General features: G+C 39.6%; 2 protein-coding genes and 1 non-coding gene across 5 annotated transcripts in view; 1 reads left to right on the forward strand and 2 right to left on the reverse strand.

Annotated features, from left to right (window-relative positions):
• The window catches only part of LOC115778981 (nucleosome-remodeling factor subunit BPTF), a 55,033-nt gene extending 44,347 nt beyond the window's left edge, over positions 1 to 10,686 (reverse strand). For 2 of the 3 annotated variants that reach the window (XM_030727408.1, XM_030727391.1), the window contains exons 1-2: positions 9,880 to 10,686; positions 5,586 to 6,408 (exon numbers count right to left, since the gene is read on the reverse strand). In XM_030727408.1, coding sequence (XP_030583268.1) covers positions 5,586 to 6,408; positions 9,880 to 10,453 — 1,397 coding nt within the window. In that variant the 5' untranslated portion in view covers positions 10,454 to 10,686. The remainder of the gene's footprint in view (positions 1 to 5,585; positions 6,409 to 9,879) is intronic. The other variant, XM_030727400.1, reaches the window with a different exon arrangement.
• A 993-nt stretch (positions 10,687 to 11,679) lies between these two features.
• Positions 11,680 to 11,761, forward strand: trnas-aga (transfer RNA serine (anticodon AGA)). Its single transcript has one exon. It is a non-coding gene; the product is annotated as a tRNA-Ser (tRNA).
• Positions 11,762 to 12,237: 476 nt separating this feature from the next.
• Positions 12,238 to 23,545, reverse strand: nol11 (nucleolar protein 11). The gene is made up of 18 exons (XM_030735193.1): positions 23,395 to 23,545; positions 22,633 to 22,746; positions 21,737 to 21,793; positions 21,255 to 21,403; positions 21,097 to 21,154; positions 20,821 to 20,962; positions 19,986 to 20,192; positions 19,412 to 19,488; positions 18,753 to 18,876; positions 18,549 to 18,640; positions 18,079 to 18,141; positions 17,786 to 17,970; positions 17,413 to 17,538; positions 15,785 to 16,024; positions 15,513 to 15,591; positions 15,312 to 15,404; positions 12,891 to 12,998; positions 12,238 to 12,711 (listed from the first exon to the last, which is right to left on the reverse strand). The coding sequence occupies exons 1-18, from the start codon at positions 23,539 to 23,541 to the stop codon at positions 12,598 to 12,600; spliced, it is 2,175 nt and encodes a 724-aa protein (XP_030591053.1). The 5' UTR covers positions 23,542 to 23,545; the 3' UTR covers positions 12,238 to 12,597.
• Between the last annotated feature and the right edge of the window lie 701 nt (positions 23,546 to 24,246).

Genomic DNA, 24,246 nt, shown 5'->3' on the forward strand with positions numbered 1-24,246 from the left:
TCAGTTTAAAGAAAAAAATGCAACGAAACTGACTGGGAGATCCATCATCGTACAGAGAGATAATGACCCAAAACACACTGCCAAAACTGCAAAGGAGTTCATCAGGGAGAGGAAGCGGAAGGTTTTAGACTGGCCTAGTCAATCTCTAGAGTCTAGAGATTGGCTTTAGGTCTAGAGTCTAGACCAAACGCCTATATTTTACATGCTAAAGAAGAGACTGAAGGGAGCAACCCCCCCCAAAACAAACAACTGAAAAAGCCTGGAAAAGATGAATGCAAATGTTTAATGAGGTCAATGGGTCACAGGCTTGATGCAGCTATTGCAAGTAAATATTCACTTTAATCTATTTTAAGTTTATCTGTTCCAATACTTTTGCTATCAGATCCAGATGTAAATACCTGGAAATAAAAGTTAAGATGTTGATCTTTTATCTTATATTGTTTGTTTTTTTAATATATCAAATCCAGATGTTTTCCATCTACAACAAAAATAAAGGGATTGGTCTCACTGTTCCAATACTTTTGGAGAGGAGTGTATATCATGTAGCAAACAACCGCTGGCTGTGACCACAGTGTGAGTTGGCACACCCTCAGCTGTAGCTGCTCTGACACAAATCTACCATAGTGCTGCATTCAGAAAGATAACTCGAGAAGCTAGTGTACCAACTGCTGCTCTGGCTCATTCAGATAAATGTAGCTGTGATTGTGACAGCAGTTTTCACGGCATGGGAGGGTGACCTGACGATCTATCATGGACCATCTTGATTTGACAGTGATCTGTTTTTCAGAGTAATTATACAAAATTTGTCATAGAATAAATAACAGTACTGTCCAAACTTTATACTCCACATGACTAAGCAAAAGCATAATTGGCTGTGACATTCACTGGATGCACTACTCCGAGGTGTAACTTTGAAGAGTGAAGACAACATGAGAAGAAGAATAGCAGCGAACAGATCAACGTCCTGAAGGAGGAATCAAAGGAGTAGAGATATACATCACCACTTCCAGTCAGAACTTTCAGAGTACAATCAGACCAAAGCAGGATGTAGTTTCAAGCTGAAGTGACATACTTTGTATCCAGGCAACCACATGCACAGCCAGTCATGTCTAACTAAGTCTTTGGAGAGACCCGTGATTTAAACCAAGGACTGGTATTTTTTTTTTCTGGTATTTTTACCTGGATGCTGGAAATGATCTTTGCCCAGCTGCCCACTGTTAGATTACAACTGTCCCTGCAACTGTGGTTTGGATATTAAATTTATGGGAGTAACATATTAATGTGTGTCATGAAAAGCTGCTAGCTATAGCAGCTTAAGTATGAGCCGCAATCACAGCCACAGCTTCTCCCTATTGCTGTCAGAGACGGACTTTATAAAATTAATAATCAGCAATAAATGCATGATCTTCAAAGTATAAACTGGCAGCGTGTAATTGTTAACTTGCTTGACTCACTAAAAATGAACAAAACTGGCCTTGTTAAAAATGTTTAAGCCCATTTCCATATATACATTTTTTTTAATGAACTACATATCAATTCCACAACAATAGACAGGTACACATCTGATCAACATCCTAGGTGACAGTGGCGAATGCAGGACCATTTGTCTATTGAAAAATTTTGGATGTGTCTATGAGTCAAACTTCCTCAAATGTTCTTCAAAAGTGCTTCAAAAGTACATCTGGGAAACATATTTTACTTTTTTTCCTCATTAGACTACAGCTGTCCACGGTAATACTAGTATAAATTTTTTACGGGATATAAAACTGTCATATCACAATGCCACTGATGCAGACACCATGCATTTAGCAATCACAACAAGGAGACAAGCCCAACCTTGTCTGACAGCAAGAGCCTCGTGTCAGCCTCTGATGATGACTGAATAGAAAGGGGAGCGACTTTGACATCCTCCAACAAAACACAATGGTTTGCAAAATTTGCAAGAAATCTGTTCCAGTTGAAGGTGGAAACAAACGTGTTTCACCACTTGAGACAAAAACACATCATCGAGTACAATCAGGCTGCGAAGGCACGTGAGGAGGAGATACTAGTAGCTGGTAATTTGCAGCCCAAAAGTAAACTCTCACTAGTTTCACTCCATGTAACGATGACGAGCACATGGAGTGGAGGGAAATTACTGATTGGAAAAGCAGCTCATTAAAAAGTTGGGCCCATGTTACAACATCCCAGGTAAAAAAATTTTTTTTTCCAATCTTAATTTTATTATGTGGCAATAACAATGCAGGCTGCTAAAGAGTTACAGGGTCAAGTTACTTAAGTTATTTCTAACATTAAAAAGTATTGAGCAATTATGTTATATTTTACTTAAAGTTTTCAGGAAAATAACTGCCTAGGCTACTTTTGTTTACATGTGGCTTATGCTGTCACGGCTCACTATAAAGCTGCAGCTACAGGCACCTTGTGGCAATAGAGTCACACTTTGAATGAGGTAGTATGTCATGAGTGACAGCGGCTCGCCCCATTTTGCCTATAAGCTGCAATCACAGATAAAACATTGTTCAGTGGTGATGTAATTTTGAGGCTATGTCGCCCACCCCTCATTAGACAGAAATATATATATTACTGCACATATTTGAGCTATAGTATATGTACTACAATATCAAGGCTGGCTTAGAGCTGACAGGTCTCTTAGCAACAACTTTCCAATAACATGCAACCATAAAGTTTAATAGTTTTGTAGGGAAATTTTGTACTTTTAATATTTTTTTCCCAAATGGCAATTTTGACCCAGTACCCATGTTGGGCTGTTAAGTACATCTTTGAAATGATATCCATGGTACTAAAGAGAATTATCTGTCGATTTTAAACACAAGGTTTACGGGGAGTTACATTTAATAAGGAGCTTATTGTATTTAAATGTATGTAACTATGCTAGAAACAGGGGTACAGAAAATTACTCATGTTTTTGACTATAAAATATATATCAAAATGGACAAATGTATCTAATAAAGGACTCATGAATCATTTTACTTGCTGCAAATTATTTAAAAAACTGGCAATTGGAAATATCTGTGAAAAAAAGAAACCCTCTTTAGCTTTACATGACAATGGAAGACCTTCTCTTCACATGGACACTTGACTTCATTTTGCAGCAGCTACAGAGTTCCTGCCAAGGGATTGTGAAGCCTCAGGCCATGTAATAGTGGTGTCTATTCAGCATCCCTCCAAGCCATTTGTGCACACAAACGTTTTTTTTTTTTCCTTTCTGCACACACACACACACACAACTTGTGCACTTCGTGTATGCGAGCACAGCCTCTGAAGGGAGTCTGAAGACTGGTAACTCAGCACCTGCTGTTGGCCGATTTGGTGATCAGGATGAAGCAGAGGAAGGAAAAAGAGTGAAATGCAGCAATGACAAACCTCAGACCGCCTCTTAAATCTTCTGTTGTTTAGGTCATTCACACTCTTTTATGATTTATGTTGCACACCGTCTGCTGCTGCTGATCCAGCACACACACACACACACACACACACACACACACACACACACACACACACACACACACACACACACACCCCCACCCACCATCTGTGACCGCTCAATACAAATATTGCTTCCTAACATATGGGACCAATACCGCTGATGGTAAGGTTATGTTAAAACTAGAGGGGGATGCAGTCTGGTTTAATAGGGAGTAAGTCTCTCCCAACATGCAGATATATATACTCATGTGCATAAAAGGTTATGGTATGGTTGTGATCACTACTTTTTTAACTACAGATTGTCAGCAGTGGAAAAATATACAGTACAATCACGCACTGTGTTTCCACAGTGTGAACAGCTACATCAGAGTTGATAGAAAATTTATGGAAACTGCTGGTGTACTACTTGTTTTTGCAAACCTTGTTGCACTGAGCAAAAACTGTAGAGTGTGTGTTTGACTGTTGGCTGTGCTTTTTAGATATTTCAAACTGAATGTTAACCTGGAATTCATTTGACCAGCCTTCATAACCCTACTGCTGATCTGAGCTGAGCTCAGAGGGAACAAAAGCCACATTCTAACCCCCTGGTCATTCTAGGAAGGGTATTTTAAAATGTCCATATTATTTTCAGGTTCATAATGTTATATGCTGGTGCTCTGTCTAAAAAGGTTTACATGCTTTAACGCTCCTAAAGCAAATAATTTGACCTGCATCAGGTTGTAGATGATGGTGGGTCGCTAGTGGACTTTCCAGGCTCCAGTTATTTCGGTAACCCACTAATGTATTTTCCACCCTCTCATTTGGGAATCAGCAATATCACTCACACCCATTCATAGCTGCTTCAAAGTTAAGAAAAGTTCCCAAGTTATTTTGCCTGTTGTTGCTACAAGTTGCTCAATTTCATTTACATTTTATGTTCTCTGGTTGCTGTTCGTCTCTTCCTGTGTGGAGCACCTCAGCATCACAATTTTGACATATGACAGCTCCAGCTACATCAAGTGGGCAATCAACAGTTATGTTAATGTTAACCACGTTGACCGCACAAGTGCTAATGCGTAGGATTTTCCTATTGTTGAGGAGATATTGCCATCAAAAATTAAACGCTCTGGACCCTCAGTTTCTTGGATGCCAGGGATGCATGAAAACTCTTGTGTTCTCTCTTGCAGCCAATAGAAGCAGCTCTACCAAGTCATTAAAAATTGTGGACTAAGAGGGAGTGGCTTATTTCTCTGTTTGAATTGTGCCAAACTAGCTGCAAAGTAAGGCATTATGCAAATGCAGCACGCAGTGACATAAATAAATCACAAAAGAAAATGCTGGACCGCTTATGAGCCATTACAAAAGCAGTGAGAAAGAACAGAGCTTTTACATGCACAAAAAAAAGAGCTACAGAACACTAAACCAAAGGGGAAAACTAAAAAGCATTATATGGGCACTTTAATTTATTGTAAATGACATATTAAAAAAATGATTTAGTTGTGATGTAGTTTGTGAGAGATTCTTGTGACAAAATTCTGTTTGTTTGTTGTTTTTTTTAATTAGGAGAGTTATATGGAGGTTGAATGTTTTATTAAACTGCTTTAAAGCGCAATACTCTAACAAACAAACACTTTTTCTTTAAGAAAAACCATGGAAATCTGACAAATGTGCTTTTGTTTTGTGTTGTAATATACTAGAGGTAAGAATTCTCCAAAAGCAAGGTACGATTCATATATCATATTTCAGCTCGGACTTTGGTTTTGAGAGGATTATTAAAAAAGGTATTTTTAAGCGAAGCCTGATCACTTGATTGTGACTGAACCATGAACAAAAAAAATTACTGTTTTTCCAGATCTTTGAACAGTACAGATTTTTACCAGAGTAGCACATGTTAGCTAAGCATTAACAGCTCTACATGGGTATCACAGCACAAGAAAATGGAAATCGTGGTTTCGGTCTCAGTTTCACAATTCATGAACCCCCCCCCCTTAAAAAAGAAACTTGAAAATGTGTCAGCACTGCTGCATCTTTTCGTAACTTTGACAAACAACTAGATAAATACATTTCATATCACCAATGTGCATCACCACAACAAGGATAAGACACTTCACACCGTTGAATCCTATGCGACAACACAAAATAAAACACTGTGAACTTACACGATAATACGCCGGTTCAAGAACCAGTATTTATGGTGGTGCCTGTCGTAGCCAATTGGCAGCTGACGAATAAATGGTTTGCTCTTCTGGACTTCTGGGATGCTGTCCGCCACACCGGGTACCTTGTGTGCCACACACACCTCGCACTGCCACTCATCCTCTGGCACTTCCTGCAGTGGTGGTTTTACACACTCCAGATGGTACACAGCTGAACATGTCTCACAGCACAGCAGGTCACCAAGGCGATGGCACACCCTGCAGTGGTCGTCGTACGCAACCACCCCTTCTGACATAAGCTCCTCCCGGGCAATGTTGGTTGCCAGGAACTGATCCACCAAAAACTGAAGAACTTTAATTTTGCTATCCAATGGTCCGTAAGGGTAATCCTCATTTTCCTGGAAAGGCAAAATATGCCGGTACTCTGGGTCACTCTCACAGTACGCCCGCACCACCTCTGGCCAAGTCATACCATCCACAAAATACAGAGTGGAGTTAACGGAGTCCTTCACGTCAGTGGGACCAAATGTGGTGTTGGAGGTGTCCTCTTCTCTGAGAATAGCTTTGAGCAAGGAGATATGGGTCTCTGCCAACAGTGTGCACTGTTCTTGGCTGGCCAAGGCTGCACAGAAATCCTCAAAACGGAAAGGAGAGAGCCGTAAAACTGTGCCAAAGTTGCGGAGCACCTCGTAGACAGCAGACACATTGAGGAGCTGTGAGGTAGGAACCAGGAGGTCCTCAGAGGACTTGGGAAGCTCCAAGGAAGGAATGTCCTTTGCCTCAAGAATAGGTGACTGTGGCTGCAGCGCCCGAGTCCTCCTCCGGCCTACACAAGTGAAAGAAAAAGCCAGGTGAGGTGAGATATGTGGCAAAAAAGGGAATGCATGCATATATAAACTACTAGAAACCTTTTTAAATCACCAAAAAAACCCATTAGTCATTACATCCTTATACCTTAACGCAAGAACACCCTTGAGCTCTTACTGACTGTGCTCTCTCATTTTGCAAGAGTAAAATGTCTGTAGTAATAATGATACCCCTGGGCAAACTCAGGACAATCTGTGGAGATTCCTTGTTACAATTTGCCTTTCAGCTACAGGAGAACCCACAAGAAGCATCTTTAAGTGTCACGAGTGCACTTGGCGAGCTCCAAGTTCAATAATCTGCTCTAGTTAAATAAATTTAAAAAGATGCAATAACAGCAGTAACAGAGCTTCACACCCTGCCCCTTACAAATATTATCAACAGGACAAGTGGGGAATCTTGAGAATCACAAGCTTGTACTAATGTGAGCTGGGAAATTTGTAACACAGTTTGAAGATGAGTAAGTGAAAGGCTGACAAAAATATTCCTGCCTAGGATAAACACGCTAAATGCTCCAAGTTGATTTATAAGCCTTTTTTTTAGCTGCATGTACCTATCCTGTATCTGTCTACAAACCCATTTAAATGAATGAATGAATGAACAGGACACTGTAAAATTAAAGAAAAAGTGGGATGCAATGATTTAAAAATATTTAAAACCTTATATTTATTTGAATATAGTACAAATACAAAAACACAGCTGAGAATGTTTGCACATGTTGGCACATGGGCGTGTTTCCATAAAGTGTTGTATCGCCTCTTCTTTTAACAGAATGTGATGAGTGTTTGGGAAATTTAGGCGACAGACTGCTGTAGTTTTGGAAGCCAAATATTTTTCCACTTTTCTTGATATAAGAGTTATGCTGCTTGACAGTTCAGTGCCTCCTTTGCAGGTTTTTTTTTTAATCTTATAAAGCTCCTCTTATTTGGTGACGGGTCTGGACTGTGGGCAGGTTTTGCACTGCCTTCTCAAGTAAGCTCGGACTTTCCTGAATAAGATATGTAATCAAGATAGCAAAATGGATGGACTTTTGAATTGTGGAATGATAACCTCTCTAGGCATGATGTCCCAGAAGAAACACTTTCTTTGCGTAGTAGAGATTTAGCTTTTGTGGATCCAGTAACAAATGAACAACAAATGAACTATGTTCAAAGACACACTGGTGTTCAAAAGTGTTTATGAGCCCATTCATTAATGTCTACTCCAGAATTGTCTGTTTTTTGTTTTAATGGAGCGCTGCCCTCATAGCCATTTACATTGCTTTTCAGCCTCATCCATTACATACAAAGATTTCCCCAAATTCCTTGAGTCTTTTAATTATATTATGCACAATTTTTTTGCTATTTGTCCACACAGTCTTTCACAGAGGGTTGAAGGCCTCCCTATATTTATTTATTAAAGACTCACCTTCTCTCGGAGGCTCTTTTTATACCCAGTCGTGTCACAAACATTAACATCAACAGTTGTGAGATGTTCTACAAAATCTTTTTTTTGCCACTTCCAGTTTTTGCTGCCCCTTTCCCAACTTCTGTCTTGCTAGCATTTAATTAAAATAGGCCTGTATTTAAAACAAACAAATTCCTCAGTTAACATCTGATACTTTTTCAAATCAAATCAATATAGACTTTAAATTATTTGCAAACCAGTTCTTTTATCTCACTGATCACGATCAAATATTTGTCTCTATGATCAGGGTAGTATTAGTATAAGTACAGTGTTACTATAAAATTTGCATTATAAGAGAACATAGCAGTGTGTGCTAGCCTTATGTAAATCTCACAGACTCTAAAATGTAACATTAGGATTTCTTACAAAGACCAAATAACTCGTAAAGCAATGTCTGTCATACTGTATGTTCAGTGTAGGTGAGCAGTTCACTTTTTGGCAGCTGTATGTATATTAGGCCTATCACTGATCTGCGGTTTAGGGGTGATGGGTAAACAGAAACAGTGATGGACTACAGCAATAAAACAATTATTGGGTCCAACAAGGGCAAGCAGCAGGTTCAACTAGGCATCAAACACAAGGACAAACTCAAAAAAAAAAAAAAAAAAAAAAAAAAACCCGCATGTGCAATATTTTCTGTATATAGTGCTTATGTATATGTGTATAGTGTTTTTCTATTTTTATTTTATTCTATTCTATTTTTAGTTTTCTGTACTGAGCTGCTGTAATGCGCAAATTTCCCCGTCGTGGGATCATTAAAGTTTTATCTTATCTTATCTTAATGTCTTAGAAATCATCATGAATATATTGTGTCTGTCAGCCAATTAAGATGAAATGATTGCATTGTCTGTCTGTCTGTAGCCTTCTGCCTTATGAAAGAACCTTCACACTTTGCTGCCCAGTTCTGCCTGTTTGCACATCTTCAGCAAAAGTAAACAGATTGGTAAAAAGTTATAAATTATATATGTAACCCTTGAAACCCTTAAAAGGCATCCTGACAAGTGTAACAAGTGTGGGGGGAAAAAATGTATATATCAAAATATAAAATATAAATTCTAGAGGTCAGCAAGCTTGTGCTGTTGGAGATGCTGGAATGCACTCCTGAGTCCTCCTAATCCTATCTAGAACTTCCAGGAGTCCTCATACTGCTTCTAAATCTCTGCATTACATAACAGGAGTGCTAACTAATTTCTGTGTTCACGACTTTATTAACATGATTTGTGAATTCAATTTCCTTAACTGATAAACATGAGTGGTTGCTATGGTAACGTGGACTACGTAATGAGCTGGTGCTCGCAACAAGTGAAAAAAGAGCGGTTCTCTTCAAAACACACGTCTGTCAAACTCATTTAGCACTACTATGAACGAAAATACGTCTTCTGAAAATGTTCTGTAAAAGGTTAAGTCAAGTCTAGTGACTGCGCATAAAATTTTTAAAACTGCTCTTTTACTACTAACACTTATCGCACTTTAAGGGGGAAAGTACAACAATTAACTATTAATCCGCTACAAACTTGAAACAATGTTTACAAAACTCGTGTCTGGTTACAGCGTTTTACTTAGCACAAACTACAGTTACTATGCATAATTTAAAAAAAAAAAAAAAAAAAAAAAAAAGCTGAATGAATGAATATAAAGTAGCAAACACTTTTCATGCATCCTGTTTCTCTGTGCGTATGAAAAGAAATTTGAAGAAGCGCGCGTGGAAATTCCGTGTACAAAAGCACGAAAAAAAACATCATAATTACAAATTAATAACAGAAATGTGCTGATCCGACAAAAGTCAAAAGCACGAGAGCCGGTAAAAGCGTGGAGCAGATCTGCAAACCAGCGACCAAGAGCACGGGGTAAACAAAGGCCTGTTTCTGAGTGCAAGCTCCATTTTGAACAATGCGGCTTGGTTTCTGTACTGAGCTAAAAATACAATGCACTTTAAGTACTGCAAAACCCGGTTTCCTAAAGTGCGTGCACCTGCAAACCAACATACCTGGGGTGCTCCCGAGTGTGCTGTGGCTTCTAACACTACTCTCGGTGCAGTAGCTGGCATCATCATCATCTGGTAGTTCCTCCAGATAGTCAGAGTCGTTTCCCAAGGCCTCCTCTTCTTCAAGACCCGACGAAGGGTTGTCGTTCAGGAGTTCGTCTTCGTCTGATCGGTAGCTTAAATTATCATCCTCCTCGTCGCTGTTGTCGTCGTAGACCACCTTGGTTTGAGGCCGCCTCACTCCGCCTCTACTGCCGCGGCCGCCTCTAGACCCCCTGCCTCTCCCTCTGCCTCCTCTGCCCCGCGATGCCGCGGCAGCGGCGGTGGTGGAGGCTCCAACTTTCCTGCGGCCCCGGGACGAATGAAAGTTCTCTCGACCGGAGATTTCTGTATCTACCTCCACAGAGCCAGTGCCGCAAACGTCGCCACTTCCACCCCGTCCCCGTCCCCGTCCTCTGCCCCTTCCCCGTCCACGCATCCCTCTGCTCCTGCCGCCTCGAGAGCCACGGACTGGCCCGGGTGAACCTTCCCGCATCACGGCTGCTTGTTTGGGCGGCCTTCCTCTTCTCCCTCTCATTGTGGGAGAGAGTCTCTTCTGTTCCGCTTCAATCTCGCTGCTTGAATGAGCCACGCACACCGGAGAAAAACGGGGAAGAAAAAACCAACAGATCTGGCGACGGTTCCAGATAGGTCCCCACCAAGGCCCAGTCTCTATTTCAGAGCGGAAAGCTCAAACTGAATGGCCGGTGTCCCGCTCTGGGTCGCCTGCAGACGCCATTTTTCTTCACCAGTCTCCCTCCGTTGAAAACACAGCAGGCCCCAGAGCTCCATCAAGCTAAACTCGGGTTGCAGCAGTTAAAAGCAGAAGTACAACGCTTGTTCCTTCAAAATAAAAGCAATTAAAATAGGAAAACTAAAAAGCACTGATTAAATACGGTGCTGAACAGAGCAAAACAGACATTCAAACGGTAGAATATTCATTTTTATGGCCACAGTGGCAGGTTATGCAGTTCAAAACCGAGCTTTAAACGATTTCGCCTTGAGGACTTCGCTGTAGCATATCCGGAAGTGCCATCGTTCTTCTCTAACTTGATCGTAGCAGGCCCGAATCGATGCGAGATCACGTGACTCACTATTCCACAATAGACGCAATTGCCGTGCTAGTTCATAAAATTGGTTATCCATGCAAACGCTGTCCGCCAATAGTACTTTATTAGTGTTTGCTCCTTCTGGTGTGTGGTTTTAATCTCAGGTGGGTCGACTGCATTCAATAAACCACAATAGTTCATTTTCGGCCCTGTCGCCATCGTCGTCACCGCAAAGCGAGGCGAGAAGATAATGCGTCCGACATGAGCTGTATTACATGAACACGAATAAGCGGTCATTAAAGTTAATACTACACACTGATCACCTTAAAAATTCCAGAGCAGCTGCAATTTATTAGTCATACGAATGTATGTTATATAACTTTAAAATTGTTACTTATATTACCAAGGCAGTCAGTTAACTAAATCAGTAGTAATGCTTAGTAACATTTAAAGTGCAACAATATAGTTGCGACGTCTGGGTTGACTTTACAACTTGCATAGGTTGGCTTCATTTTTGATGTTGATCTTTTTTGTCTGCTCTTCCTGTTGCTTTGGCTAGCTACTTCCACAACAGGCAAAACACAGCCTAAGCGGAGAACTGCCAAACATATGGAAAACTATCCTATTTACATTAAAATATCTTCTCAAAAAAAACGTAGCCACATATGTGGCCATATAGTGTTATATTATTGTTACTAAATCACATGTAGCAACGGTTGTCGTGGCCGAGTGGTTAAGGCGATGGACTAGAAATCCATTGGGGTCTCCCCGCGCAGGTTCGAATCCTGCCGACAACGAGATGATCTTTTTCTAAGTTGATGAAAATTTGCGTCTATTATTGGCGGGAAATAATTGAACCAACCACCAACTGCCGCTTAAAAGCATTATAAACCAATTTTAGCATATTGATTAATAAATGAAAACTAGACATGACTGTTATGATTTTGTGCTATATAAGTAAAACTGAATTGAACTAGAATTTTAAGTTTTTTTTAAACGTGCTTCCTTAGCTCAGTAACACGTAATAACGACTTGCTATTACAGACAGCATATTTTATATTTTTACTATACTTTAGTACACTTTTGCTAGTTAAACAAAAATGAAAGTGATATTTTAATCACATTTAGTCCTCATGCACAAAGAAAATGAACACCACAAACTCTGATGCTAAAAACTGATTCACTGGCCTGGCTTCTGACAGCAGCTTTTAATAAAAAAACAAAACAAAACAAAACAAAAACCCACACAAGCGAATTAATTGTGTTACAAATGTTAATTGTAATTTTTTATATTCAGCATAAAAAGGTTTTCATTCTAGAAAAAAAAAATGTTATGACACATACAAAAGTAAGTCATTAACTTAAAGGGAAAGCCCCATTATTAATATTGCAATCCCAAACCATACTGTTGCATTAGGTGGCTTTTGCATTAAACCTTAACTTTAACATGCAATTCAGCAAACTACAAACATTTTGCTTGCTTAAACACATTTAAAACATGGTTAAAAGACATCTGCAACACTCAAGGTCTACAATCAGGAATTTTTCACATACAGCATTGAAATCATTTTAGTTCAGAAGCTGGAAGGAGATGATGTTATAAATGTTTTATTAAAAGTATTTTGTACACATTCTAAAACAGCTCAATGATTTCAATGGAGTACTGTCCGACGCTCTCCTTCACCTTCAACTTATTGAGCTCTTGAAGGCTTCCTTCAATCTTTCCGAGCTCAGAAACCAGTCTCACCTGAGGACACAAGAAGGCATTTTTTAATAAACTTGCAACAGTGAGCATGAGCCTGCCATACAGTATTTTAGCACTACCCTGTATGAAACAATGTCTCTTCACAATTAAACAAAATGGACATTACTACAATAAATATGCAGCTGATTACAGAGCAGATATAAGGGATAACTGTTTCTTACCTGAGATTTAACAAAGCTGTGGAGGTTCAGCAGTAACCCTTTGGCTTCTGGAGTCATTACTAGCACTGTAAAATGGGCGTCCAACAGCAAACACACCCAATCCATGATCTACAACAAAAAGCAACATGCACTGAGCACTTAGCCAACTGGAAAGCCTGATTTGTTGCATTCAATAATTTGCATATAGTAATAAACACTAGTAAAGTATTTTTTATTATTTAGGCATACGTAATCACAAGCTCCACAAAAATGCTGCGTCTCCAGTGAGTGAGACACACTTTTATTCTCTCATAAATTTTTATACTGTATGTGCTGTGAGGAGAACTAACCTACAAGCAGGCCAAAAAATAAATACATAAAAAATCCTCCCCAGCATCTATACATGAGAATCTGCCAGCAGAGGCAATAAAATATTTTTTTCTACCACTTAATATTTCTTGGAATACAGATAACAGCTGCACTGACACAGCTGCAAAGGCTCCTCAGATTGCTGTGATTTATGCATTCAGTTCTTATAAAATCTGGTCTGATCCTCATCCAAGTCATATTTATAAGCAACCTCAATCTGAATAAACCAATAACACAACAGCAGTCGTACATTTCACATCTTTATCGAACAAATTAAATAATCATCCACAGCCCAGACTAGAAAATGTAACTGAACCTTTGTGTTACTGATTTCTCCAAAAACTATTTGAAGGGTTGCTGAGAAGTGTACTATTTTGTGATTGGTGTGAACCATGCTTTTATCACAACAATCTTTATAGCACCTTGGAAAAAGCCTTATAGAGATGCATTAAGAAAAAGCTATAAATCATTTCTAAAGACACAGGTCTGTTCGCACAAAGAGCTGATCCCAGTGTCAAATTTCTATGAAAAGTATTAGAATTTTTAATTTTTAATGAATTTGAAGTTAGGACTAAAGCCTGGTAAAAACAAAATTTATTCACATTTGCATCTAAGACCTCCTAAGGTGGACTTTTAAGAGGCTCCCAGTTAAAACAGCTGAGGTTCTTAAGCAGATGAGAAAATGACAGAAAGAACCTCAACTGTTTTACCCTCAAGTGAGGAAATATAAAATATACAGCGTTCAGATAATCCAGTTAATTCATCCTTTTAAGCTTTAGAGGAGCAAAATACCACTAATTAGATGATTCAGCCAAACTGACTTGCCAAAGCTGTCATATCGATTTTTAAGGTGTGTTAACAGATTCACTCGTGCAAGCAAACATTCCACCTTAAAAGCTGCTGATAGCTGCAGGTCATCTTTAAATTTGTTTATTTTTTCTGGAGTCCACAGAGTGGCTGATGGAGACTGGAGGAACAGCTGACTTTATGATGACTTTACACAGTCTACACATTTGATTGTTGGGTTTATAGTTGATCAGTGTATGTAAACTTGCCACCATTAGAACCGTGGTTTCTTAACTGCAGCACCAAGGCACAACTCACTTATGCACTCCTGTACTTTAACAAATATGGTGCATTCCATTTAAAGTCGCAAGTTCCAACTGGAACACCCCCTCAAATCAGGCTTCCAACTCACAAAGTTGTAAAGGCCCCACCAACCCCAACTTAACAATCCAAGATGGCAGTAGTACAACATTAGTAAAACTTGAGACCTGTACTACTACTACTACTACTACTACTACTACTACTACTACTACTACTACTACTGCGCATCTGTGACTTGCTAAATGAGCACTGACCAGGGTCCATCCATGAACGTGCTGTAGTGGTGTTTTTAAGTGCAAAAACAATCAAAAAAATAGACAAGCATTGTGCTGTATTGCTCGTGATGCATGAATGGCGCTACAATGCTAAGGAGGGAAAACAAATTTTTAACTCGCTTTTCCAACTTTACTACTGGAATGCCCTCATCTCAGGAGTGTCGTCACTCCCAGCTCCAACATCCGACTTCCAAGGTAAACGAGCAGGAAGAAATATTCTCCAGTGAGCTCATGAAATGCTGAAGTGATAATGTGGTCCATCTCATCAAGAAGCTTCCACACATTTCCCACTCAAAGCACAAGACACTAGATTTTTCACCTTAAAGACTCATAAAAGAGCACTTATTTTTCCCCATTTTGCCCATTATTTTTTCAATTTAGTTTTTTTTTTTCCTCCTTGGGAATCAACCAAATTCTCACAACTGGTAAACACCTCCTCACTAAGATAAAAGTTTAAGCCCCTCAAGCTAGGACTCCTTAGAATTTTTCAGGTCAAGTTAGGAGCTTTAAGAAAGATGCCCAATTCTCAGACTATTAAAACAACAACAAAATGTTTGGGAAGTTTCAGAAATTCTCACTCAGTGCGTTCAATACATCTGGGTGAAGATTAGACCACTTTAAGTAATAAAGTTCTTGCAACTGTATGTAAAGTGAAGTCATCCCAACTACTTAGTTCAACACTCATACAAACCTGAGCGAGACTTGGTGATCTAACTCCATCCATCTGTGGCAAAGCATCTTGGGAATATTTTAGGTATAGAAACTGCAGGTACTGGAGGAAAAGCTGATGGGATGAAAAAGAAAAATGGCAAATGTGAGAGTTGTTCTGGGACACGATTACAGTACTGTCTGGTTTATTTTAGAGAGGAACCATTTGACAGCAGTTACTTACAACAACATGTTGAGAGGAGAGATCTTTTAGGTGTGGGAGGAGAAAGGCTTCGCTGTATGCCGTCTGCAGGACTTCATTTCTATGCAGCTCAAGTTAAGACCTAATACCTTCACATTTTCATGCGTTTTTGAATTAAAATGATTACACAACCAGTTTGCAAAACTGCAGCTTAATGAATAATCAAGCCTGTCACAGATATTTCAGCTGAATGCAAGTGGCTGTGTGGACAACAGAACAGAATGGTGACAATGTTCTGACTGCTGGGAGGATACAGAAGAGCCGCCTTGTGTAATCCGACCGGACAAATCAGTTTTGATGGAGCGGAAGCCTTCTCCTTGTCTTCAGCTTTGGTCTGACGGCCTCTGACGGCATCTGGACAATCCTCCTCTAAGAAAATGGGGCTAAAACCATTCTGCAAGCCAGCCTCTGCATGTTCTCTCGAGATCAGGGTTTCCATGAAAGAGACACTGTCGGGCTCCAAGCTCACCTTCTCAGCATCAACATCTGGCATGCTGCACGAAAAAAGAACAAAAACTTGTATTTACAGAACATAATGCAACACAAAGGGCAATAATCAGATTATTGAAGGGAACCTATAATGCCAATTCCCAGCTGCACATCTTGATTTTTTCACTCCACTAGTAAGTAAGTAAAATGTATTTATAAAGCACATTTAAACACAGTTTTCAGTGCTGTACAAAGTATATACTAGAGTACCTATGCGTGATTCACAGTTCAAAATAACAGTTATCTTATACTGGACCTTGGTGCAGCAAAAGTTCACACACAGTCTAAAACGAGCCATTTTAAATTGCTCTCTTTAAGGCTACTTTCCTCTGACTGGCTGCACCTCCACAAACAGGTCTGAATATCAGGTGGATAGAGTTTCTCTGCTTACAGTGAGAGCTGTGTCCCTGTGAAGGCCACGTGAGGGATACCTGCATTTTACATACACTTTCCAGCCAATTTCATTGGTCTAATCCGCCAAACACATGGTAGCAACTCAATTTATTTAGACACGTAGACCTGGTCAAGACGACCTGTTGAAGGTCAAATGGAGCAGGTCATCAGATCAGAATGGGGAACTCAGTTTTGGTATCCACGATGCTGAGTGGATTCTCTGTTATTTACTTATTTCTTCAGTATATTGTATTATTATCAGTTGTTGTCTGGGTTTGTTTTGAAACCCAGACAACAGATATCCATCATCATCTGATGATGGATGACTCATTTACTGCAGATCCAATCTATCCATGGGAATAAATAAAGTAACCTAAACCTGAACAAAGGTCATTTAAGTGACTTTGAATGCAGCATGGATGTTGGTCCCAGACAGACTGGTCTGAGTATTTTAGAAACTGCTGATCTACTGGGATTTTCCCACACAACCGTCTCTAGGGTTCAATGGTCCAAAAAAAACAAAAAAAACAAAAAAAAAAAAAAGAGAAAATATCCAGTGAGTGGCACTTCTCCGGCGAAAATGTCTTGTTGTTGCCAGATGTCAGAGGAGAATAGATAGACCGCTTCGAGCTGATGGGAAGGCAACAGTAACTCGAATAACCACTTGTTTTAATCAAGGTATGAGAAAAGAATTCCTGAATACACAACACACTGAATCTTGAAGCAGACGGGCTGCAGCAGCACAAGACCACAAACAGGTGCCAAACCTGCCAACTAAGAACAGCAAACAGGCTGCAATTCACACGGGCTCACCAAAATTGGACAATAGACAACTGGAAAAACACTGCCTCATCTGATGAGTCTCAATTTCAGTGCTGATGGCTGCAGGAAAATGTGCCATGTCACAAAGCTCAAATCATGAGCATGACAATGAGTTCATGTACAGAAGTTGTTGCTGTTTTTAAAAAAAAAAAAAAAAAGGGGGGGGGGGGCATTTTACCTGATGAATGTCTTTAGGCAGGCACAGGTAACAGCTTCAGGAATATCAGGGAAGAACTGCAAGCAGAGCTGACACAGGAAGTAATCCTTCTTCTCAAGGGCCAGGAGCACAAGGTCAGGACACACACTGTTGAATGTGACAACAACAAATACTTACTTTCAGTAGTTCACTGGTTAAATAACCATATGCAGAAAAGCAGTTTGGGGTTTTACTGCATGTTTCCCATGTTAAAATACAAACTTCATTTATGGCAACTTCTTATCAAAAACAGAAACTACATTTAAAAGCAAAGAAATTCTGCAGACTAAACAAATAGTATTGAGAATCTATATTTTTATCCATCTACCATATCTCATTGGCAGGCCGTACATACCTGTGGCAAAGGCACTGAGTGTGCACTAGCTGTGTCAGGGTGCTAGAAGAGTAGAAAGCTGGATCAGCAAGGCTCCGGGACACAAGGGTTGATGCAAGCTGTCCCACCGAGGGCTGCAGGTCCTGGAGGTCCGCCCTGGTCAGGAACCCTTCCACCTCTTTTTGGATCTCTTCCACTGGTGCTGTCTATGAGGGGAAAAAATATTTTTAAATTCATAATTGTTTGATAGAGTTCAGCTGAGCTGAATCATGGAGAACCAAAAGTTTGTTAGAAAAAGAAATAATGTTTTTAACCTTGATGAGCTCTAATACTTGGTCAATTGTTAAATTCGGTGTTGACTGGGTCTTACGGGTTCTCTGTATGAAAAGAGAAGAATCAAGTTAAAGATCTACTACATAACACTGCTGGTGCCTCACAGATAAGTTACTGAAATATTACTCTTTGATATTCAGCTTTTCATACTCTTGTAGCTTATTTTAGAACTTGCAAAGGTTATGCTAAATTGTTTTTGTTTTAATGTCATTATAGCTAAAATGAAAAACAAGTTTCCCCTTACCATATTATGTAACTATGAGGTAGTACAAACGAGAACAATGTAAAGGCTTTTGTTATAAGCCGTTTGCCTAAGTAAGAGTGTGGATACTGATGCACTAGCAATTCATGCACCAAAAATAAATAAATATATAAAGTGGCCTTCCTGTGCCTAAAATAATTTCTCCTTAAAACCCAATACAAAACACGGTTACAGAATTATCCAACTTACCGTCCTCCTCGTTTCCACTGATTTTGAGGGCTGAGCTTTCTCCCCATGAAGAATGTTATTCCAAGATGGCACAGAAGCTGGAGCCTTCAACTCTGTGGCAGTTAGAAAAAGACAATGCTGAGTGAACAACAATTTCTCATGCAGGACTGTGAATCAGAACATTTTCTACTACAGCGTGAGTACGACAAATTTGTTTCAGCTCACCTTCAGTCTTTGCATGTCTTAATTTCCCCACGGCAGCGGCAAGGGAAGATTTGGTGCACTCAAAAGGTATAACAGAGAGGGTTTTCCCATGTGGAATAAACACCTTGTTGGAATAACTCCAGAGCTATATGAGAGAGAGAATAAAATAAATACAAAGATGCAATGATGTAGATATAGTTCGAAACTGTTAAATGTATCTAATGCATTGGTTTTAGAATTGTAAACTGCTATAAAGTTGTGAAAAGGAACGGTGAGCCCCATCACAGTGGAGTGCAGACACAATGCTCTACCAAAGTCATACAGTCCTCCATCAGCACCCAACAGCTGAAAGGACAGGGAACCTTGGCCCAAAGTTAATAACAATGTGCAGGCCTGAGCACGTGTGATGGCTGCAGTGAAGGTAAAAAGTTATTGAGCCACTTTTAAAGATCAGGCTTTTCTGTCCATTTATGACTGATTTTTTTTGGGGGGGGGGAATTTAAGTGACTGCAATTACAGAAAGTCACACATACCCTTCACCATAGTATCTAGCTTTGTACATTTTGTGAATGATGACTCAATCCTTCAGGCAGCAACTACTCTAAGTCACAATTTAAAAAATGGGCAGTATGACTTGGCGGTCCTTGCTCTGTCTTCTGTTTTGGTCAATGCATTTCTACCTGTCCGTAGAGCTTTCCAGCCATCTCTTTTCCAGCTTGAACCGTCTGAAAGTTGGTATTCCAGATGCAAAGAAAGTCTGAAACAACAAAAACATTCAGGAACTACAGACTCCCACATCACGTACATAGACCTGATCCGACAGACATCTTAAAGGCAAGAAAGCATGTTTGCCGAGTATTCTTTAAAGTTCTACTAACTTCAACATGCAAAACAATTTCAGCATCAGAATGTTTTTTTAAACCACTCCATAAAAAATAAATAAATGAAAACAGACACCAGAAACCACATTTAGGTCAGTTTATCAATTATTTAAACCTAACTCAGCCTAACCAAGCTGAGTTAGGTTTGATGCATATTTTTTTAAACTGATTACTTAAGGTATGAAAGACAAGTATTATAATGTGAATGTTATACTCAAAACAGCTCCTGTTTCCATGCTAACTCCCTACAAGGGCTTACCAAACAAATTTCAAGAGGATTGGCTATGAATGGCCCTTTTAGAGGAGTTAAAGCAGACAAGGTATCCAAGCACTTATGGTCTTATTTGAGGCATTGTAATTTAACAGCATTTACCTTTCCCAGCTCCAGCAGAGGGATGTGGAACCCCAACGACAGCTACGTGGGCTTCATCCAGAGCCATGGCTGATGCTGCCTCCAGCAGGCCATCAACAACAGGAAGACTCAGCAGAAGGGTACGAGGCAATGGTATGGGCTGGGCCCCCTCTTCAGTCCCGAGTCCCCGCACAGAGAGTACACTCTTGTACACGTGACCATTAGGGTCTGAATGTGAGAGAAACAATCAAACACAACAGATTAAAAGGAGTAATGAGGGGAAATGATTAGTTTCATTTTAATGGAGAGAGAGAATATCAACCAAAAAAAACCCAGAAAACACACATATTACATAAAAGTTATAAATTGATTTGCATGTCATTGAGTGAAATCTGTGAATGTAATGTGTGCCAGCCTATGTGTGGAGAGAACAAATCAATTTATAACTTATAATGCATTTTTTTTTTCTAGATTTTTGGTTGATATGTCTCAGCAAAAGTGAAGACTCAGTTACTTAAGGGATATCTTTCTTTTTTAAAAAAAAAAAAAAAAAAAAAAAAAAAAAAATCACATCGGGTATGAAATGTAGGTAATGCCATACGTAAGCATGATATTTACTTCTCGCAATACTACTAAATACATTGGTTGTCTTGTATATAGCGGAGCTCCATTAGCTGAGTGCTCAAATTAAACAATGCAGAACCATAACCACATACATGCCACTTTTTACCCCCCTGGTATGCAGTGTCAGTATTTAATATTTTCCCACTCCCATCATGCACTGTCCTGAGTCTCTGTTCTTTCCATATTCCATAGCATAGCATAATAAATGTTCTGACAGGAAAGTGTGGCTTACAGAGATAAAGGAGGCAGATGTGCTTATCCGTGTAAGTGGCAGAGAAGCTGAGAGGGGAAAGACCAGGCTCTTCTCTCTCCAGCCGGTACCTCTGTAGAGAGTTTGGGTTCAGTCTCTGCAGGTAGAGGAAATGGTCTCCTTTCTGTGGGAAGACAGAAACAGTCATTCTAGGCAATCTGGTGAATGCGAGTATTACAAAGAACGCTTATGACTAACTTCATTTGGAACGGTTAGCTCATCGAGTCTGATGTAAAAAGCTAAACAAAAATATTTCACCTGTTCAGTTGTGAAGATGACAAACTGCTGGGTCTCCGCTAATATGATGGTGCTCCACCTACAGACAAAAAGGGAGAAAAAAAAAGTTTAAAAGTTAACGTGTCACACTGAAGTACAGGTTCAGTATTAGGTCTTAATGTTTTCAGAATGACACCGACCTAATTGCTTCTTCTTGAACCAAGACTTCCTCTATGGTCTGCTGGGGAGCAGCAAGCAGAGAGTCCAGCAGTCTCACAGCTCCTCTCTGAAACAAGACCACAGGCTCTCCTCCATGTGTACAGTGCACCTTCCAGACATCTGAAGATACCTGGAGAAAAAGTACAAAGAGGCAGAAGTGTTCACTTTTGTCAACAACCAATGGGTATGTCATGACTTTTCAGGTTAATTACTCTAAAAACTATTGAGAATTTTAAGGGTACTGGACACGCTGAAGAAGGGGCATAATCTTTGTTTGTTAAAGAATCATGATGTGTAATGTTACAACACTAGCAAGTCTACTGTATTTACACTAGTGGAAGGAGATACCCTTAACAGAGGATGGACTCCATGTTCATTTTTCTGTAGTCTTCATTTCTGTAACTTCATTTTGTAACTTTTGAGTTTTTTGAGATGCTACATCAATATATATGATTAGACTTACTGTTGCTTTGAAGGCTTTGTCCAATAGTATATCTTCTTCCTTCCAAACTCTTATCACCTTAAAAAAACAAAACAAAAAAACATTACAAAACATAACATGAAAGATATTTCTGAAGAGTTTGATCACTGGAGACATCTTGGGACTAATCTCATTTGCAAAATACAGATACTTCACATTCAAGAACATAATAGGATGCACATATACACTGCTCAAAAAAATAACCACACCAGCATAGGGTCTAACAATGTGTCCAAGGATGTCATCCCAATACTTAATGGCAGTCAGGGTGCTGTTGCCTAGCTTGTAGAGGACTGTGTGTCCCTCCATTGATGTGCCTCTCCAGACCATCACTGACCCACCACCAAACCAGTCATGCTTAACGATTTTACTGGCAGCATAATGTTTTCCATGGCTTCTCAAGACCATTTTGCATCTTTCACATTTGCTCAGGATGAACCTGCTCTCATCTGTGAAAAGCACAGGGCACCAGTGGTGGACCTGTCTATTCTGGTAATCTACAGCAAAAGCCAATCAAGCTTCGTGGCGCCGGGCAGTGAGCACAGGGCCCACTACAGAGTGTCGGGCCCTCAGGCCACCCTCAGGTCTTATTTGTTTGATCAGAGACATTCACACCGGTGGCCTGCTGGGGGTCATTTTGTTGGGCTCTGGCAGCATTCATCCTGTTCCTTCAGAAGTTTAACTGACTTGATGCTATACTCCAATTAAAAAGTCTTCCTTTAATTATTTGAGCAGAATGGCTACCTTTTTGATTGATACTGGCCATTCACCAAATATTTACTTTAACTAGGAAATGGTTGGGTCTTTTTTTGGTGACTCTGCAGCAATCAAAGCAGTCACTTGTATTCTTGTACTAATTTCCAGCCCCAAAAGCGTACCTTGTTGTCTGTTACTGCCACATATTCATTGGTTTGTGAGTTAAAGACTGCTGCGCAGGTCAGTTTTTGTCCTTGTTTCACCGTCCAGCTGCCCAGTGGCTTCTGGTCTGACACCTCAAAACATGAAACAGAGAGATAATTAATAAAGACACGATGTTTTCCACTGTTTCCATTTAGCCATGTATATGCCGTACAGAGTTAAATGTGAACACTGTTTGCTGGAGCTATAACGTTCCCCACTGTAAACAGTGACCTCATAATTGATACAAAACAAATATAAAATCCTGATAGTGGGTTCTTTAGTCTCGACACACACAGCAGTAATTTCAGCTATTTCTACAAGACTAGTGTTTTTAGCTCATCCAAACTACGTCCCTGGACACACTCATTCACATTGGAGAAGATGATTAGACATGCAAGCGAAGCAGTTTTATAGCTAATAACGAAATACCCTGCATGCGCATACGCTGCATGCCTTTAAAAAAAAATCACACTTTAAAAGGCATGCATGACTTGTGGTGTAGCTAATGTTAGCTAATTGTGTTTGTCGACTATCAAGATTATAAAATCTATGTGCCCCTTGTTGTCGAGTTGCACCTAAAAGACACGTGATAATATAACAGCGTTTAAACATATATCTGGTTTAACGCTTTGGTTCGGACACTGCTGGCAAGAAAACCAGAGGATGCTAACACGAGTCGCACTTATCAGCTGGCCCAGGTTGGTTGGGAGAGCCTTCTGAAAACAGAGCTTAAACGTTACCTTGTACAGAGTCACGGATCTGGTTGAATCCGTGACCACGACATGATCAGTATCTCTCTCCTCTTCGATCCCCTGAATGCCTGAACTTGACACATTTTGATCTGGAACAAGCCCACACAACGTGTATCCTTCATACAGGGCTGCCATGCTGGGCGACGAGAGTGTATTTCGCTGGATCTCGCGAGAATATAGACAAGCTGGCGCACCGGAACCACGAGGAGTGGGATTGTGTTGCCATAGACATATATATTTCTAAGTGTTGCTACCAAAAACCTGAACATTTTAGTAGCTTTTATGTTCTGAGCTACATAAGAACACTTGGCTTTGAATAATAATTTTTAGCCTGTGATTTATTTTAGATAGCTCGATAGATGCAGCCTTATTTTGAATATATATATATATATATATATATATATATATATATATATATATATATATATATATATATATATATATATATATATATATATATATATATTTGAAATTTTGTCGTGTTGTTTTATGTTTTTTCCCTGTTCACAAAAAATGTGGTTTTTAATAATCTGTCTGAAGATTTTGAAAAAAAAGTTATTTTTCTTTTATAAGCTCCAAAAGCTTATAATATTTTACTTGTTTTGATATTGTAACTGCATGTTGATCTTTTATCATATCAGCTATTTTTGACCTAATATGTTGTCGATATCAAGCAATTGATGACCAGTTTTTCAATCCATCTGATAGTGTTTCTGATAGTGTGGCAGTTTAAAACAAAAACTTTATTTCTTATGTGTTTGGAAAGTAGACGTGTTGGCCACTCAGAATCCATGAAACCAGTCTCAAAGGAGCCCTGGATATTTGTAGACTTTACAGATG

The sequence above is a fragment of the Archocentrus centrarchus genome, chromosome 1 (assembly GCF_007364275.1).
Source record: "Archocentrus centrarchus isolate MPI-CPG fArcCen1 chromosome 1, fArcCen1, whole genome shotgun sequence".
Taxonomy (NCBI): Eukaryota; Metazoa; Chordata; class Actinopteri; order Cichliformes; family Cichlidae; genus Archocentrus; species Archocentrus centrarchus.